At 38.4% G+C, this 16,907-nt stretch overlaps 1 protein-coding gene across 9 annotated transcripts in view; it reads left to right on the forward strand.

The window, feature by feature from the left end:
• Unc80 (unc-80 subunit of NALCN channel complex) overlaps window positions 1–16,907 on the forward strand; it is a 175,658-nt gene that overhangs the window by 106,760 nt on the left and 51,991 nt on the right. For 7 of the 9 annotated variants that reach the window (XM_048459176.3, XM_048459172.3, XM_085698834.2 and 4 more), the window contains 8 exons: window positions 1,657–1,843; window positions 2,419–2,550; window positions 6,052–6,195; window positions 10,980–11,080; window positions 12,079–12,165; window positions 13,641–13,824; window positions 14,914–15,008; window positions 16,508–16,597. In XM_048459176.3, coding sequence (XP_048315133.3) covers window positions 1,657–1,843; window positions 2,419–2,550; window positions 6,052–6,195; window positions 10,980–11,080; window positions 12,079–12,165; window positions 13,641–13,824; window positions 14,914–15,008; window positions 16,508–16,597 — 1,020 coding nt within the window. The remainder of the gene's footprint in view (window positions 1–1,656; window positions 1,844–2,418; window positions 2,551–6,051; window positions 6,196–10,979; window positions 11,081–12,078; window positions 12,166–13,640; window positions 13,825–14,913; window positions 15,009–16,507; window positions 16,598–16,907) is intronic. The other 2 variants (XM_048459173.3, XM_048459175.3) reach the window with 1 other exon arrangement.

Raw genomic sequence — 16,907 nt, forward strand, 5'->3', positions numbered from 1 at the left:
CTTTTGGCTTTCAGTCTGCGCATCCCTACTTTCCACAAACAAGAAACTCTGTCTAGATCTACGAAATTTTGAACAGCAGTGTGATTTGTTTCTGCAGTGTGTGTATATGGGGGACTTCAGCTCACATGGTTTGCATATCAGATACTTTGAATGGTAAAATAAATTGTAGGTATTTTAATTTGCACATCTTTGAAAATATTAGTTGAATATGTGAAGTTGAACATCTCTGCAGGCCATGCATAGATTTTTCTAGGCATTTGCAGTGTTCTCTGTAGAACAGTTCACCTGAGCCCTTACATTCCTCACATATGCTATTGTCTCCATGCCTGATGGCCCTGCAGTGACAAAGAAAGCACACCTGTTTCTTCTTTCACGTGTGCATCTGACACAAGTGTCTTTGGCTCTCTCCCATGTGATAGGAGGAGATGGGTTCCTTTGATACCAATAACTCTCTTCCAACAATGGATGAGAACCGTTTTCGGATTTTATATCCAGCATTCATTCTCTCTGTCTCCAGCTGCTGCAGTCTGCCTTATAACAGACTAGCTTAGCTACCTGGCTCTGGAAACTAACCATGCAAACTGATGCTGCACCATTCACCTGGTTGTAGCATGCATCATGGTAAACTGTTCGTCTCCAGATATCTCTAGAACCATCTGTGACTGTAGGGCAGCAGAGAGATGCAAACCTGCTGTCGTACTTCAACTCCAGTGGCCACTGCCTTGCTCTGATCCCTGACTCCGTCCCTACAGCTCTCAGCGGCTATCTCAGCAAATACCTCATTACTAAGGAAGATATAAATAGTGCAGGCATGGGGCTGGAGAGATGGCTCAGAGGTTAAGAGCACTGACTGCTCTTCCAGAGGTCCTGAGTTCAATTCCCAGCAACCACATGGTGGCTCACGGCCATCTGTAATGAGATCTGGTGCCCTCTTCTGGCCAGCAAGCATACAGACAGACAGAACACTGTATACATAATAAATAAATCTTAAAAAAAAATGGTGCAGGCACTGCACGGGATAAATCTTCTGTTCTTAGTCTCTTTCATTTGTGGGACAGTAGGTTGGTTTTAATGTTTTTACTTCTTATTTTACACTCAACTTTACAGTGTCCTGCTTTACATTCATTAACATGTTCCTACAGAGTATTTCCAGTGTGCCGCTGTACTTATTGAGGAATGGTATTTACATTGTGCAAATACTTGAGTGATAAAATGAAGTAAATCATATTACTAAGTAGTTTATTTGGGAGCCATAACTCTTTCTTTCTCTTTTGCATGTTCTATTTGATTAACCTTATATGATAAATGTGTCTCATTTAACCCAGTTTAATAAAAGTTGTTCTTCATGTTTAAATCGTGAATTGATACCACCTGAACATGTGAAATACAATTGTTTCCAGAAGTCATAGACATTCTTAAGGAATAACGATGAGTAGGGGGAAAAAATCACCAACTGCAGAATTTTAATATGTGTGTTTTGTGTGTGTGTAGATAGATAGATAGATAGATAGATAGATAGATAGATAGATAGATAGATAGATGGATGTGAATTAGGTCGTGGATGACCTAATATTTCCTGAGTGATTGTTGGATCACTCTTGGTGCCTATGCTCCTATAAGAAAAGTGGCCATGCACTTGCTTTTGTGTCTCCACAGAAATCTTTCTCTGCCCGGGCTGTGTCCCGCTCTCATCAGAGGGCAGAGCATATCTTAAAGAACTTGCAACAGGAAGAAGAGAAGAAACGCCTTGGTCGTGAAGCCAGCCTCATTACCGCCATCCCCATCACCCAAGAGGCTTGCTATGAGCCCACCTGCACACCCAACTCAGAGCCTGAGGAAGAAGGTGCCTTCCCAGCTGGGACTTCATAGTGGTGGGGGGCATACCACAGGGAAAGAACCGGCTTTCACATAAACAAGGATGAGACCACATGACATGCTCTCCCGTCTCTCCTTCACAAAGAGAGAAAAAAGATGCTATTTTCTGAAGTTTAGAATTATGGTGTACCTAAAGAGTAGTAGTAACCTTGAACAAACCAGTCTGATAGCAGGTCAAGAATTGGTTGTCATTCAGGAAAGATGAATCTCCCATGCAAAACCAGCAAATTTGTTGAGTCTTCCTTACTAAAAACAAGTTTGCCCATTAGCCATTTTTAAAGTCCCAAAGTATAAATAGCTTTCAGTGGTTATCCAAAAAAATGATCCGTGAACCATTCTAAATTAATTGATTTAGCATTTGTGGGGAATTTTACAAGGAATTTTCTGCTTCTGTAAAAGTTCTCTGGTTTTCTAAGTATGTGGTAAAGTTACCTAGCGTTCTGGTCTGAGAGTGGCAGTATTGTTGTAAGTACAACTTTACTTGTGGTGATGATAAATTTGTGTTATAAAATCAAAATTCACATTCCTCATTCTGCTTGCCAGTAGAAGAAGTCGCCAATCTGACGTCCCGACGGCTGTCTGTGAGTCCATCCTGCACCTCCAGCACATCCCACAGGAATTATTCCTTCCGCAGAGGGTCAGTCTGGTCTGTACGTTCAGCAGTCAGTGCTGAAGGTGTGTCCTCTGGCCAACGTGCTGTTCTTGATGACTATTTTGTTCTGAGACACATTCTAATATTAGAAGTGCTTTATGACTTAGAGTTTATATTTAGATAGGTGAGCAAATTTGAGTTCAAGGTTTTTGTGATATTAGCATCCAGCCTTTATTCTTTTGCTGAGATATATCTAGTTGTCTTGTTTATTAATTATTAAGTATACTCTCCCTTAAATTTTCTTGGCACTATTTTCAAAAGACTGTGAGTGAAGTGGCCTATCTCATGATTCTATTATACTGATCTGTTTCAGTCTCTGTCTTGATTCAACTCCTGGCAGTCTTGGTTATAGCTTGCTAATTAAGTTTTTAAATTGGAAAGTGAAAGCCCTCTCTCACTTTGTTTTTCATTTCTAAGATTGTTTTAGCTATTCTTGATCTTTTAGCATTCCTGTGTGAATTTTAAGATGGGTTCATTCATTAGGCAGATGTATCTTAATCACTGTATCCATGAACATGGATTATCTGTCCATCCATACTATTTTAATATGTGTGATTTTTTTGGTTTACAAATCTTACACTTCTTTTGTTGAATTTATTCCTATTTAATTTGTTGTTGTTTCCAGTTTATAGAAACTTGTTCTTCAAATTTCACTTACAAGGTTTTTTATTATTAATGTGCGGAAGTAAAAGTTAATTTTTCCACATATATTTTATGACCTGAAAAATTGAGATTGATGAGATTGTTTATTTCTTTTGGTTTTTTCTCTTTCTTTCTTTTCTTTCTTTCTTTCTTTTTTTTTTTTTTGAGACAGGTTTTCTCTGTGTAACAGCTCTGGCTGTCCTGGAACTCCCTCTGTAGACCAGGTTGGCCTTGAACTCAGAGATCTGCCTGCCTCTGCCCCCCAAGTGTTGGGATTAAAGGCGGGCGCCACCACTGCCTTGCAAGATGGTTTATTATTTTCAGTGATATTTTGTGTACGTTCCTTAGGATTATATAAAAATTATATATACTGTTATATATAATCTTGAAATTACAGTCGCATTATTTTCAAACAGAAACTATTCACTTCTTTCTAGTGAAGTTTCCTTATATTTTTTGTTATTGACTACTAGCCCTGCTAGTTCAAGGACAATGTTACTAGCAATCCTAAGTGGAAAGCATTTAGTCTCTCACCATCAATTTATTGTCTTAACTATGAATTTTTAGTCAGTAGTCTTTGTAATGTAAAGAAACCTCCTTTTGATTCTCAGGGTTTTAGTGTTTTAATCATGAAATAATCTCATATTTGTCAAATGGTTTTTATGCACTAATTAAAGTTCTCTTGTGCTTTTTTCCTTTAATTTACATGGCATGTTGCATTACTTGTTTTATGTTATACCATGCTTACATGCCATTGCAATGGCAAACCATCTTGTTCATAGTATGCAGCCTTTCTTTTATATGGGTCTAGATACTTTGAAAATACTTTGTTGAGGATTTTCAGCCATGTGTTCACAAGGGATATCGGTCCACATTTTTCGCTTCTTGTACTGTCATCAGCTAGCTTCAGTATCAGAGTATACACATAGCTGAGTATTCACAAAGGTATAAACTGCCCTCAAAACACTGTTCTTGATGAATTCCACAAATAGAGATATATTGTTTTTATTTTCATAAATATCAAAATCCTTTTAATCTCCTCTGTGAATTGTTAACTGACTGGTGTTTTGAGTCAAGGTTATTCTTACATATTTGTAAATTCTCCAAATTCCCTACTGTTACTGACGTCTGATTTCATCATAATAGAATGAGAAAGCACAGATCGTGTGAGTGACTGTGGCTCCCTTACTGAGTCCATCCTGCTCTATGCTGGTCGCAGTGTTTCCTATTGACACTTGGCGTGTGCCTGGCTGCAGTGCTGCTTAAGTCTTTGATTTTCTTGTGAATTCTGTCTAAATGCCCTCTTAACAAAGGATTATATAGTCTCCAGTGATTATTGTCAAATTGTTTCTTTATCCTTTTAATTCTGCCATTATTTACTTTGTATGCTTTAGCGTTCGACTATTATATGCATATAATTAATCTTCCTAGTAAGAGTTTATCAAAACATGTCCATTCTTGCCTGTAGTAAGAGCTTTTCTCTTAAAATATACATCATCTAGCGTGATGTTTACCTTTCCAATTTCTTTTTCGTTTTTGTTCACAAGACTTATGTTTGTATAGAATAATTTTGAATCAAGTTTGTATGTTTTGGTTTTTTTTTTATCCATTCCACTAATTCTGCTTTTTGTTTGGAGAATTTAGTCCATTTTCACTTATGGCAATTTATGGATAAACTAAGATTTATGTCTTCCATATTAAAAGACAAAATATGCCACATGAAATATGATTTTGTAACATTTGTTTTCTGTTATAACCACTTTTACGTTTATAGGACGCTTATAAGAAAATACAGTATATTCATAATGGCAACCTTAAAACTACTGCCCAATAAGTACCATCGCATCTAAGCATCCCCAGGACAGGTTCTATTGTCGCGTTTGTTCCCGAATATGAACAGTGTTTTCTTGTTTCTCTGAGTACCTCATACATTTTTTTTATTGAAAGTAAATCAAGTCAAAAAAATAAAATAAAGCTGGGCAGTGACAGCACACGCCTTTGACTTTGATCCCAGCACTGGAGTGGAATCTCTGTGAGTTAAAGGCCAGCCTGGTCTACAGAGTGAGTTCCAGGACAGCCTGGGCAACATGGAGAAACTCAATCTCAAAAAATCCAAAAAATAAAAGTGAATAAAGTTTATAATGTGGAAGATATCTATATTGTATCTACCTCCATCTGTCACTTTAACACCCCATATGCATTTAACGAGCAGGTAGGATTGAAACCAACAGAGTAAAGCTTATATCTTCCAGCCCCTCACATGCCCCCTAAAATCTCGATAGGCACATAAGAGAACTCTTATAGAATATGCAAAGACTCAACATTCGTTATATGTTATAAAAATGTTTATTTTGTATGAATAATAAGTGGCTTTATTTTCATATCAATATACTGTTAAATAACTTTGCTACCTTGCTTGACGTCTACTACCTTCATTGCCCTTTCCTTTATTCTAAGAGAAACAATTACCAATTTTAATATTTATTGTATTTATCAGATGAGGACGTTAACATGGCTGGGTTTCACTATTCCCGTCTGAAATGTACATGATTTCTGCTGCCTGATGTTCATGCTATAATCTCTCACACATGTCTGTGATACATGGCACCTATGGAAAAACGCCTTACTCCTCACTTAGGATTTTATTTTCTCTGATTTCATACTATGAACCAGTGTCCTCTCTACTATGCCTGTGCGTCTCTCCCTCTACAATACAAGGTTAACGACAGTGCTGGGGAAGAGGGTTGATTTTGTTGTTTTGTAGAGGAAGGCACACTCCATGACGTCACACTCTTCTATTTTAGCAATATTATAGATTGTTTCGTCAATTAGGATTTGAACCGCAAATTGTTGTTGCATTAGGATTTTGTCTTTCCCTCCAGATGAGGAACACACCACTGAACACACACCAAACCACCATGTGCCTCAGCCTCCGCAAGCAGTATTCCCAGCATGCATCTGTGCAGCAGTCCTTCCCATTGTTCACTTAATGGAGGATGGAGAGGTGCGAGAAGATGGAGTGGCAGGTATCATTTGGCCGGTCAAACCGTTTCATTCTTACCCTGCCTTCTTAAGGAAACAGCTGTTTTCTCTTAAACACGCAACCTGTATACTATATGCTAGATTGTTTTATGTACATATTATGATTATAGATGTTTAACATAGCATGCTAATGTAATCACTTTTTTTCTCTACCTCCTTCTCTTGCTACTTTTATTACCTTTACCAAGAAATTGCATTAAAATATGTTGCTAGGTCCATGAAAATTTTTATTATCAGAAAATATGACATATTTAGCTATCAAGAAGTCAAACAGTGATTTTTTTTTCCCACCTCAGAAATCTCAGCTATTAATTCAGTCACATCAAAGCCTTCATTCCTGCTTGACTGTCTTTCCAGATACACTAGTCAGGAAAAGCCTGAAAGATGGAATAATAAAATAGGGATAAAGTGGCTATATTTATAATGAACAAAAGTTAATGTTCTTTTTGCCTTGTTTTTCTCTCTTGTTTTAACCTCTGCTAAGGACTGAACCCAGGATTCTGTGCATAATAACCAAGACCTCTAACACTGAGATGCTCCCTCAATCCTCCTCTTCCTTTAAAAAGTTGAGATAGAGTCTCATTAAGTTGCTAGATTTGCTTTAAACTCACTTATAGCTGAGGCTAACCTTGAATTTGAACTTCTCCTGTCTTAGTACCCCCACCCCCGCCAAGGCACTGGAATTGCAAGCCTAGGCCACCAGAGTCAGCTAAGGTTAATATTCTTTCAGGGTTAATATTTTTACTGCAAAAGAGAGCACAAGATTTTTATCATTAATATTAAAATTCAATAATAATTTTAACACCCACCCCAAAATGAGCAAAAGTTCTAAGCAGTCTGTGGGCCTGTTATACACACATGAATAACGCAGCTATATAAAACAGTATTATTTCACATTTTGTTTGCAAAGCTGTAAACCTTATTTCAAGTTGAAATATCCAAAGTTAGAGAAGAGGCAAGAAAATTATCAAGAAAAATAACACCTCAGAAAGAGGCATAAATTTGGGACAAGCATTGGAATGTTGTTTTACAATATACATAAAAGGCTGAAAGCTATAAAAAACCCTTTGACATAAAGTTTTTTTTTAGTATAAAAACTTGTAAAGGACCTTGCATATTATATATCATATATGATAATGGATCTTTGAAAATGATATAAATGCCTTAACATAGGACATCATTAAATCATGTTGCTTTCTGTATGATAGGATTCTCAACACTTTGGAAATCATAGTCAAAAAAGTAAGCTCAGAGTGTTCTGCATGATGCTAAGTAGAGTTTGGAATTGTATTCTCTATAAGCTGCTTTGAAATGACCCCAAAGTTAGTAGCTTTCTGTGCTGATGAACTTAACAGTTTCTATTTTTCTCTCCAATTTTTTCTGTATTTCCATATTTTGAACATCATATTGCTTTATTGAAGCAATAAAACTTTTTTCAGTCTTATAAAGATATTTCGTAAGCAATTTTTACCTAGAAACCCCATCTCTGGACTGTGTGTAGAGCTCAGTGATAGAACCCTTGCCTCGCATCTGTGCATCTATCTGTAAACCCCTGGTTTCAGTCTCCAGTGCCACACACAAGCATGCACACACACAAGCATGCACACACACAAGCATGCACACACACAAGCATGCACACACACAAGCATGCACACACACAAGCCTGCACACACACACATTATCACACATTTTTATTGACTTTATTGAACTATACATTTTTCTCTGCTCCCCTCCCTTCCTCTCCCCTCCCGTTCTACCATCTCCCATGGTTCCCATGCTCCCAGTTTACTCCAGAGATCTTGTCTTTTTCTACTTCCCATGTATATTAGATTCATGTATGTCTCTCTTAGAGTCTTCATTGTTGTCTATGTTCCCTAGGATTGTAAATTGTAGGCTGATTTTCTTTGCTTTATATCTAAAAGCCACTTATGAGTGAGTATATATGATAATTGTCTTTCTGAGTCTGGATTACCTCATTCAATATGATGTTTTCTAGCTCCATCCATTTGCCTACAAATCTCAACATGTCATTTTTTTTTTCTGCTGTGTAGTACTCCATTGTGTAAATATACCACATTTTCCATATCCATTCTTTGGCCAAGGGGCATTTAGGTCACACACACATTTTAATTATTTAGAAAGATGCTTGAAAATTAAAGCTTAAAATTATATATTTCTTATTCATAGCATTTATTTGTATAGCTCTTGATATTAATTGGATGGTTAATTTATGAAGCAAAAACCAATAGTATTATTTATCAAAATATAGTCTAGATGATAAATTCATACTATATTCTAAACTCATAGCTTAGAAACCAGCAGAACTGAGGACCACTGTTTAAACTGAAGATCATGTGTTGTTGACCTCCACTCCTGTGCTTCCTTCCCCAAGACTCATCCAGGGAACCTTATCCTGACCTGTGTTGCAGTGAAGTAGCACTGTCCCCATAGGATTCTGTTTTTATTCCTAGAAATGAAATTACTGTGAATTCAACTACTCTATCTCCCTGAAATCGATACTGTTTAAAGTATCTGGATAATAAAAATTCATTCCTAGTTTATTTGTATATTAAGCCAAACCACATTTTAAAACCTAAATAATTGCTTTAGAAATTTATGCTGGGGTTAGAGAGATGGTTCAGCAGTTAAGAGCATTTGGTTTGATTCCAGTACTGATATAGTGGATCGTAGCCATCTGTAACTAGTTCCAAGGGATCCAATGCCCTCTGATTTACTCTTTGCATACACCAGGCTCACTTATAGTATACATACATACATGTAGGCAAAACACTCATATATATATATATATATATATATATATATATATAAAATAAATAAATCTTAAAATTGTTTAAATAAAGTTAAAATTTAAAGCTTAATTTATGCAAAACGCAATGAAATTGACTTTATTTCAATGAAGACTTGCATTGCCAACATTAGGCTGGTCTCCAGGGTGAAGACAGCTGAATATACTCGCAAATACAGTGTTTGCAAAGCAGTGCTGATTCAATATTGTTTTCTTTTCCTTATGTGAGAAAATATTCAATAAAAACAAAACCCAGCAGCTTTCCACCTTTTAATACAAAAAGTATTCAGAGGACTATTTTTTTAATATCATGACCATGTGAGCTTTATTGCCTTTTACTCTTTAAAAAATAATATTATTTGAAAATTTTACTATGTGTACAATTTTAATCATATTCATCCATCTCTCTGCTTCTCTCCAACTCAGTCTGGGACCCACAAACCCTTCTCTTCCCCAGTTTGATGTTTTCTTTCCTTTGTTGTAGGAAGAATGGGCGGTGGGACGCTAGCTAAACCCCCGAAATAACCACACAGAAATTGTATTAATTAAATTACTGCCTGGCCTATTATCTCTAGTCTCTTATTGGCTAATTCTTACATCTTAATTTAACTCACTCCTGTTAATCCGTGTAATGCCACATGACTGTGGCTTACTGGCAAGATTCTACCAGCATCCGTCCCAGGCAGGAGATCCATGGCTTCTGCCACACTGCTCTTCTTCCCAGCATTCAGTTCAGTCTACTCCACCTATCTAAGTTCTGTCCTATCAAAAGGCCAAGACAGTTTCTTTATTAAGCCAATGAAAGCAACACATAGACAGAAGGACATCCTACACCATTCCTTTTATTTTACTTTATTTTTTTATGTGTAAGGTTTCTGTCTGTGTATACATCTGTGCACCACATTCATGCCTGGTGCCTGAGGTTATCAGAAGAGAGCATGTGACCTCTTGGAACTGGAATCACAGATGGTTGTGAGCCACCCTGTAGGTGGTGGAAATTGAACTCAGGTCCTCTTGAGCAGCAGCCAGTCCTGCTGACTTCTATGTCAATCCTCTAGCAAGGATGTTATCAATATTAGTAGCCCCTGCATCCAGTTATTGCTGACCATGTGGAAATGATGTGGGGCTATCCACTGAGGCAGAGGCAACTTGTTAATAGCCACATACCCAAAGAAAAGTAACTCTCCCTCCCTCTACAGCCATCAAATGCCACTAGCTCCTGAGCAACAAGTTCGGACTCCGGAGCCCTTCCCCCACCCATACTGGAGTTTTGACTGCCTTAGTCTTGTACAGGCAATCACACCCGCTAAGTGGATTTTGTACCAACCATGTCCAGAAGACAGCATTTTAGAGTGGTTTTATCCATCTACTGACTCTTAACATTCTTCCTATCCACTCTTCCTCAATGTTCCTTGATCCTTGGATGGAAAGAGGGTCATAGAGAATATCCATTGTATGGCTGAATATTTGCAACCACTTATTCTCAGGACTTGGACCAATCATGAGTTTCTGTCTTAAACAATTCTCACTGCAAAAGAAGAGTGTCTTTGACCAAGGGTAAGAGCAGCTTACCTTTTATAAGTTTATATCTGTAGATATAAATATTGAGAAGCTAGTTTGACAACATGACCATTTAGTATTGCATCAGCAGGCTCCCCCTAGAATCCTATTCCTGGCTTGTTGACCAAATTACAGTACCAGCCATGAAATCCATCCTGTGGAACAGCCTCAGATCTGATCAAAGGGGTCACTTTCCCCTAAAATCATCTTGCTACTACTGGCCAATGGATACCAATTGCCTGGCAGATCAGCAGTTAGATCCCTGGGACTCACATGGTAGAAGAACATCAACTTCAGAAAAGTTTTCAAAGCAGAAAGAAAGGGCTCACTAAAGTTTAGTGAATCGTGTGAAAACTTCTTCTGGTTGATGAACTTATGGCTACTTTCTTTTCTCTTCTGAAGTCAGTGCTGTGGCCCAGCAAGTCTTGTGGAACTGTTTAATTGAAGATCCATCGACAGTTCTTCGACATTTCCTGGAAAAATTAACTATCAGCAATAGACAAGTGAGTTGCTCTTCCTTGTCTGTAGCTGTGAGTATGGGTTCTGCTGGAAGCAAGCAACGGACTCGACAGTGTTGGTGTGTGATGTTAGTGTACTCTGATGCGTACTAATAGGTGCCTTTTATGTAATCATGCGCAATATTCATCTTTGCTAATGCAGTTGAGATTTCTCTGGTTTTTTTTCCATGTGTGCATGGCACATTGCTTGGTGACCCAAAGACTTGCAAGATTCTCAATATTTCAAACAATTATTAAATAAAACTTGATGTTTTTAGGGTTGAATACATTTACAGAACTCTAGTCTTTTGGTAGCCTGGAATGCTAGTGGGGTTATTCCAGTGTGTTAATGTTCTCCATAACCCGAAAAGTTAATTTACCAGAGCACCTATAAGGTGTTAAATAAAAGTCATTTTCTGGACAATAAGAAAACAAACCACTGATTAAAAATGATTTCTATTGTGATTATATTCACTGGAAGATTGAGTTTGGCTTCTGGGAAGTGAGGTTGTTTATAGGCATTTCAACTTACCTTCCCTTGGCTTCATTTTATCTTATTGATTTGAAACCTAGGAAAACAAATTAGGGAAGTCAATTTTTCTAGTACTCATAGTACTTTCTCAAATTAGGTCCCTCCCCACATCCCCTTTCCACCTGGCAGCCATGACAAATGCATCCTGCTAAGTGCACAACTCTTCCATGATTTACCAGTCACCTGTAGACACAGTGCAAAGTTGTACTTTAAAATAAAATTGTCTGCTGAGGGGTGATATGTATATATTATTCATAAAAGAAAAGTAGTCCCACTCATTTGCATAGTAAGAATCACATATAGTATCAGTATCTATGGACTGGTTTCTGCTCTGCCATGTTAAAGTGGTGAATGTAATTAAAATTAACTAAAGGGCAAAAGTTAGGAAAATTTCCTCTTTTCAAGCAGTTTCTGACAACATGGCTGTGTGAGGGCTGCTGTGTGAGGGTTGACGCATCTGCTTTTCTTCCAGGATGAGCTAATGTACATGTTGCGCAAACTTCTCTTAAATATCGGAGACTTTCCAGCTCAGACATCACACATCCTATTCAACTACTTGGTGAGTATCAGCAGCTAATAGATTAGAAATGATTTTGGTAGGAATTAGGAACATGGAGAAAGTGGAGATCCCTCCCCAATAAATTCCTCATAATTGTATAATTGAAGGGGGGTCGGCAGAAGTTTCCACTTTTAGTATAGGGAAAGGCCTGCCTGGCACAATCTTTGGCATCCAGTGGACCCTCAATAAATGTTATTTTCCTGGTTCTCCTTTCAGCATTAGGCAACTTCCCTATGTTAGTTAGTTCACGTCATTTTTAGTTATCCCAACACACACACACACACACACACACACACACACACTAGTGAAAGACCCCCGATTAGGGGAGACTCTCACTCGAGCCTCGGGATGACGCGAACCCCCCCAGTAACTCACAAGAGACCGTCCTTGCTGCAATCACACAAGGTTTAATGACAAGACGACAAGACGGGGACCAGTGCACTGGGACCGAGACTCATAACCCACGCAGGGGAAGAGTTCGACCCTGAGTGACCGGGAGAAGTAGTTTTTATAGGAAGAAACCATGCAGCCCAGTAATCCGAAAGGGGGGCAGAGAGGGTGTCACAGAAAATTCCAAAAATTCCAGTGATGATTACAAGGGGGCAACTCCCTGACTCTCAAGATCATTCTCAAGGTCGTAATCAGCTAGTTCCTATACCAATGATAATTACTAGGGGGTGATAATTACTAGGGGGAATCTCCCTGTTTCTCACGATTACTCTCAAGATTACAATCTACCTTTATCTTCAGCTAGTTCCTGAAACCCTGAAATTGGCTAATCCTAGATTTCTGATTCTTCTCTTCCTGCTAGATTTTTGGCTCTGTTTTCCTGCTAGGGGGATCTGGATTTATCCAGGTCTTTCACTAGAAAGAATCATATCATAAGTGTAGTTTTCCATAGCAGCTTTTATGCTTTATCATGATCCAACAGCTCCTCTCTGGCCCCTCCCAGACTTACCTGCTGTTTCTTCACATTCTTCTCCTTAAAACCTTAAAATGCATTTGAATATGCATTCTGTTTGGATACCGAGGCATGTTAATTATTCTGGAATTGTTCCTCAAGCCAGGCAGACAAGCGGACAAATAAATATCTTCGTTGGCATTTTCTCCCTTTGTGTTATAACCATTTCAGCCATATGAATAGACATCTGTAGCAGCATGATAAACAGCTCACATCATAAATCTACGAGTGGAGGCAGTGTTTGTAATTCCTTTATTATGTCTATGACAAATTTGGTCTTCCTTCTCAGTGTCCACTCGTTGGCTGCTCAGGAAAAAATAAATATGATTCACATGAAAGCCATCTTAGCCAAGTGTTCTCTGTTGTCCCCTGACTAATGCCCCTGGAAGTGTTAAGAAAGCATTTGAGCTAAGTCTACAAATGCAGGGATGATTTAATTTTAAGAAGAAAAGTCAAGTAAACGAAAACTGGAGTGTAGGAATAACATGGCTCTGTGTTTGTTCTTTTGACTCAGGTGGGACTGATCATGTACTTCGTGCGGACTCCGTGTGAGTGGGGGATGGATGCCATCTCTGCCACACTGACCTTCCTGTGGGAGGTGGTCGGGTATGTGGAGGGCCTCTTCTTCAAGGATCTCAAGCAGACGATGAAGAAGGAGCAGTGTGAAGTGAAGCTCCTGGTCACTGCTTCCATGCCAGGTAATTCCTAGGTAGAATTATTTATGTATATTCTCCTTCCAAAGACTGGGGACTTTTCATTCACAGGAAAAATAGAGTTCCAACCACTCATATTGAATGCACTCAAGAATTTTTGTTTAGTATAGTCAGAAGGAGTATAATAGCCCTTTCAAAAAGTAAGGAGTTGTGAGGTGAAAAGGCAGATATTTGAACAGAGTGCCAGGAAATCAGTCCTTGAAGCCTGGCCAAGGTTAAAGATTTATTTAAGTCTATCGCAGAGGACCAGTCAAACTGAAAGCCATTGTGAGTGAATTTTTGGCACTGCCATTTGAATGGCATTGTTTCTACAGCAAGGACCCTGGGCCTTTGTAAATTCAATGAGAGCAGGCTTTATAAAAAGCTGGAAGAGGGAAAAACAGGAAGAGGGAGAAGGAAAGAACACAAAGGCTGTTGTCAGCTCCTGATGCAGTCCCTCTACACTCAGCACAGCTTGTCTGTCCTCGGGATGAAGATTTTTAACAAAGCTTTATCCTTGTGCGCGGAGTATTAAAATGTACGAGGATATGTGCATTGAAATGAAGAGTAAGGCTAAATTATGCAGAGGTGAGAACACTGACTCCAACAGCAAAAAAAAAAGTTAAAAATCAGCCCTGCCATTTAGTAACCTTATGACTAGAACTAGCCGCGGAAAAATAAAATCATTTCTCATTTCTCATGCCTTCTTTCCATGAACATATTTAAGTGTGATTCCTAACTCACAATTATGATGAATGCATTAGTTTCTGTAGATGATATACTTTATTGAAAGACCTGAGTTGTGATAATCATTCAAGAGGGATGGATAATTATACATTTGTATGCTGTGTAGTCAGGATTTTTTACATGAAAAAAAAAAGTCATATTGTCACTTGTATTCTTAAAAGCTGGTTATGTAGCTAGTTTGAAGTCAGTCTGGGCTAGATAAGATCGTATTACCTGTTTCAAAAGCAAGCAAATTAAATCAAGAAGAATTTGATAAGCTTATTGATACTATTTCAATTTTAATGTTTCATGTCGTAAATGCAAACTTCCATGAAGGACTTTGTTCATAGTTATTTTTATTTTGGGTAGGTACCAAAACCCTGGTAGTTCATGGACAGAATGAATGTGACATTCCAACGCAGTTACCCGTCCATGAAGACACTCAGTTTGAAGCCCTGCTGAAGGTAGGGAAGTCTTTTTGACAGATTGTTATGCATACCCATGGCCTCCTCAGTAAATATGCTTTAGAATTATAATAAATGGCACTTTCCGTATTCAAGCTAACATATCCAATTCTTCACTCTCCAGAATCCCCTCTATTGTTGTACACTTATATAATTCCTACCACTTTTAACTGACATTTTAGCTCTGTGTTAAAGCAGGCAAAATTGGGCAAATTCTGTCTCAAACAGCAGTGTTGCCTTTGGATGTTATTCCCAATTCCCCTGAAAGCTGTCAATTCCAGTTTAGGAACATTCGGTGTTACTGTTTTAGCTTTTTAGCTGGGCCCTGGTTTTGCTCACAGAAGTAAATTCTAGCCATCAGCTGATGTAATACCAAGAGCAATCTATATAGTACAGAAATCACTGGTGATGCAGGAAATATATAACTTAGAATAAATCAGGCAGGCAAAGAAAAAACTTTCTAAGGTTTATAAGAATCCCCCTTAAAAGGAGTGCAGTTGATTGCTACCTGTACCTGCAAGGCTTTTACTGTCATGTATTAACTGTGCTAGGATGATAATCTCCACTCATCTGGAGTTGGCATCCTTAATCGTCTTTCCTTACTGGGTAAGAATGGAACCCATGTACTCACTCATATGTGGTTTTTAAACATAAGGCAAAAAAAGGCGGCCCACAAACCACAATCCCAGAGAATTTAGACAATAAAGAGGATAGTAAGAAAGACATGCATAGATCTAATCTACATGGGAAGTAGAAAAAGACAAGATCTCCTGAGTAAATTGGGAGCATGGGGACCTTGGGGGAGGGTTGAAGGGGAGAGGGAAGAGGCAGGAAGGGGAGCAGAGAAAAATGTAGAGCTCGATAAAAATCAATAAAAAAAATTTTAAAAAAAGAATGGAACCCAGTTCTGGACCCTAATATAGGTAGAAAAGTGTAAGTGGGGGCATGACTTTTCTTTCAAACTTCTTCGAGATCCTCTGAAACTATCAAGCTTTTAACACCACCCATTGGCATACTTGCCTGGAGAGTGGATACCAAGATTCAGTCAGTGTGTCCCCTTCATGGCTTCACTACAGCCAGTGTAACATAAATCACAGGACCTCTCTAGTCAGTTTCTTTTCCATTAGCAGTATCATCTTAGTTTGGCTCTACATGTTATCTACAGGGACAACTCTGGAGCCAGCCTACATAAGCACTAGATGCATTATAGTTAGGATTATTCTTGATGCCGTTCCTAGGGATACTCTCCCTAATCTCATGCCCAGGAGGCGCCACTGTCCCTTCACAGTCTGTCACTCAGTCTTAATTAAAACTGTGCTACTTTGGGCACTGTAAGAATAGATGACTTTATCAGTCATTACTATATTACTTTAGATAAATGTATCCCTGTATGTTCTCCTGTCCCTTTAAGAATTACCTTGTGTCTTCCTAGCATATTATCTACTACCAGGTATTATAGTCTTAGTAAACATTTATAAAACTTGTTGCTATTGCTCTAGGAGTGTCTAGAGTTTTTCAACATCCCAGAATCCCAGTCAACACACTACTTCCTCATGGATAAACGATGGAACCTCATCCACTACAACAAGGTAAGCCTGCGATCATGATGTCCGTGCTGCCTGTGTCAGAAGCTCCCCAAACCTTGCCTAAGTGCAACTTATTACTGCTGAGGTATCACTCATTCAGTTATATGCGTGGTCACTTGTGTCTCTTGAGCTTTGGACCAGCTGATTTATTTCTACCCCTTAGTGCCCCATCTGTAAAGAGAAACTGTTTAGAGTATGTGTGCCAAGGTGGCTGTCATCGTTGGAGGAGATAGGCCAGCTTGAGCTCTTAGCTAATCATCGTGGTTGATAAGGGTGAACGTGTCATATTTTTATATTGTATTGAAGCTTTGTA

The sequence above is a fragment of the Myodes glareolus genome, chromosome 1 (assembly GCF_982192425.1).
Source record: "Myodes glareolus chromosome 1, mMyoGla1.1, whole genome shotgun sequence".
Taxonomy (NCBI): Eukaryota; Metazoa; Chordata; class Mammalia; order Rodentia; family Cricetidae; genus Myodes; species Myodes glareolus.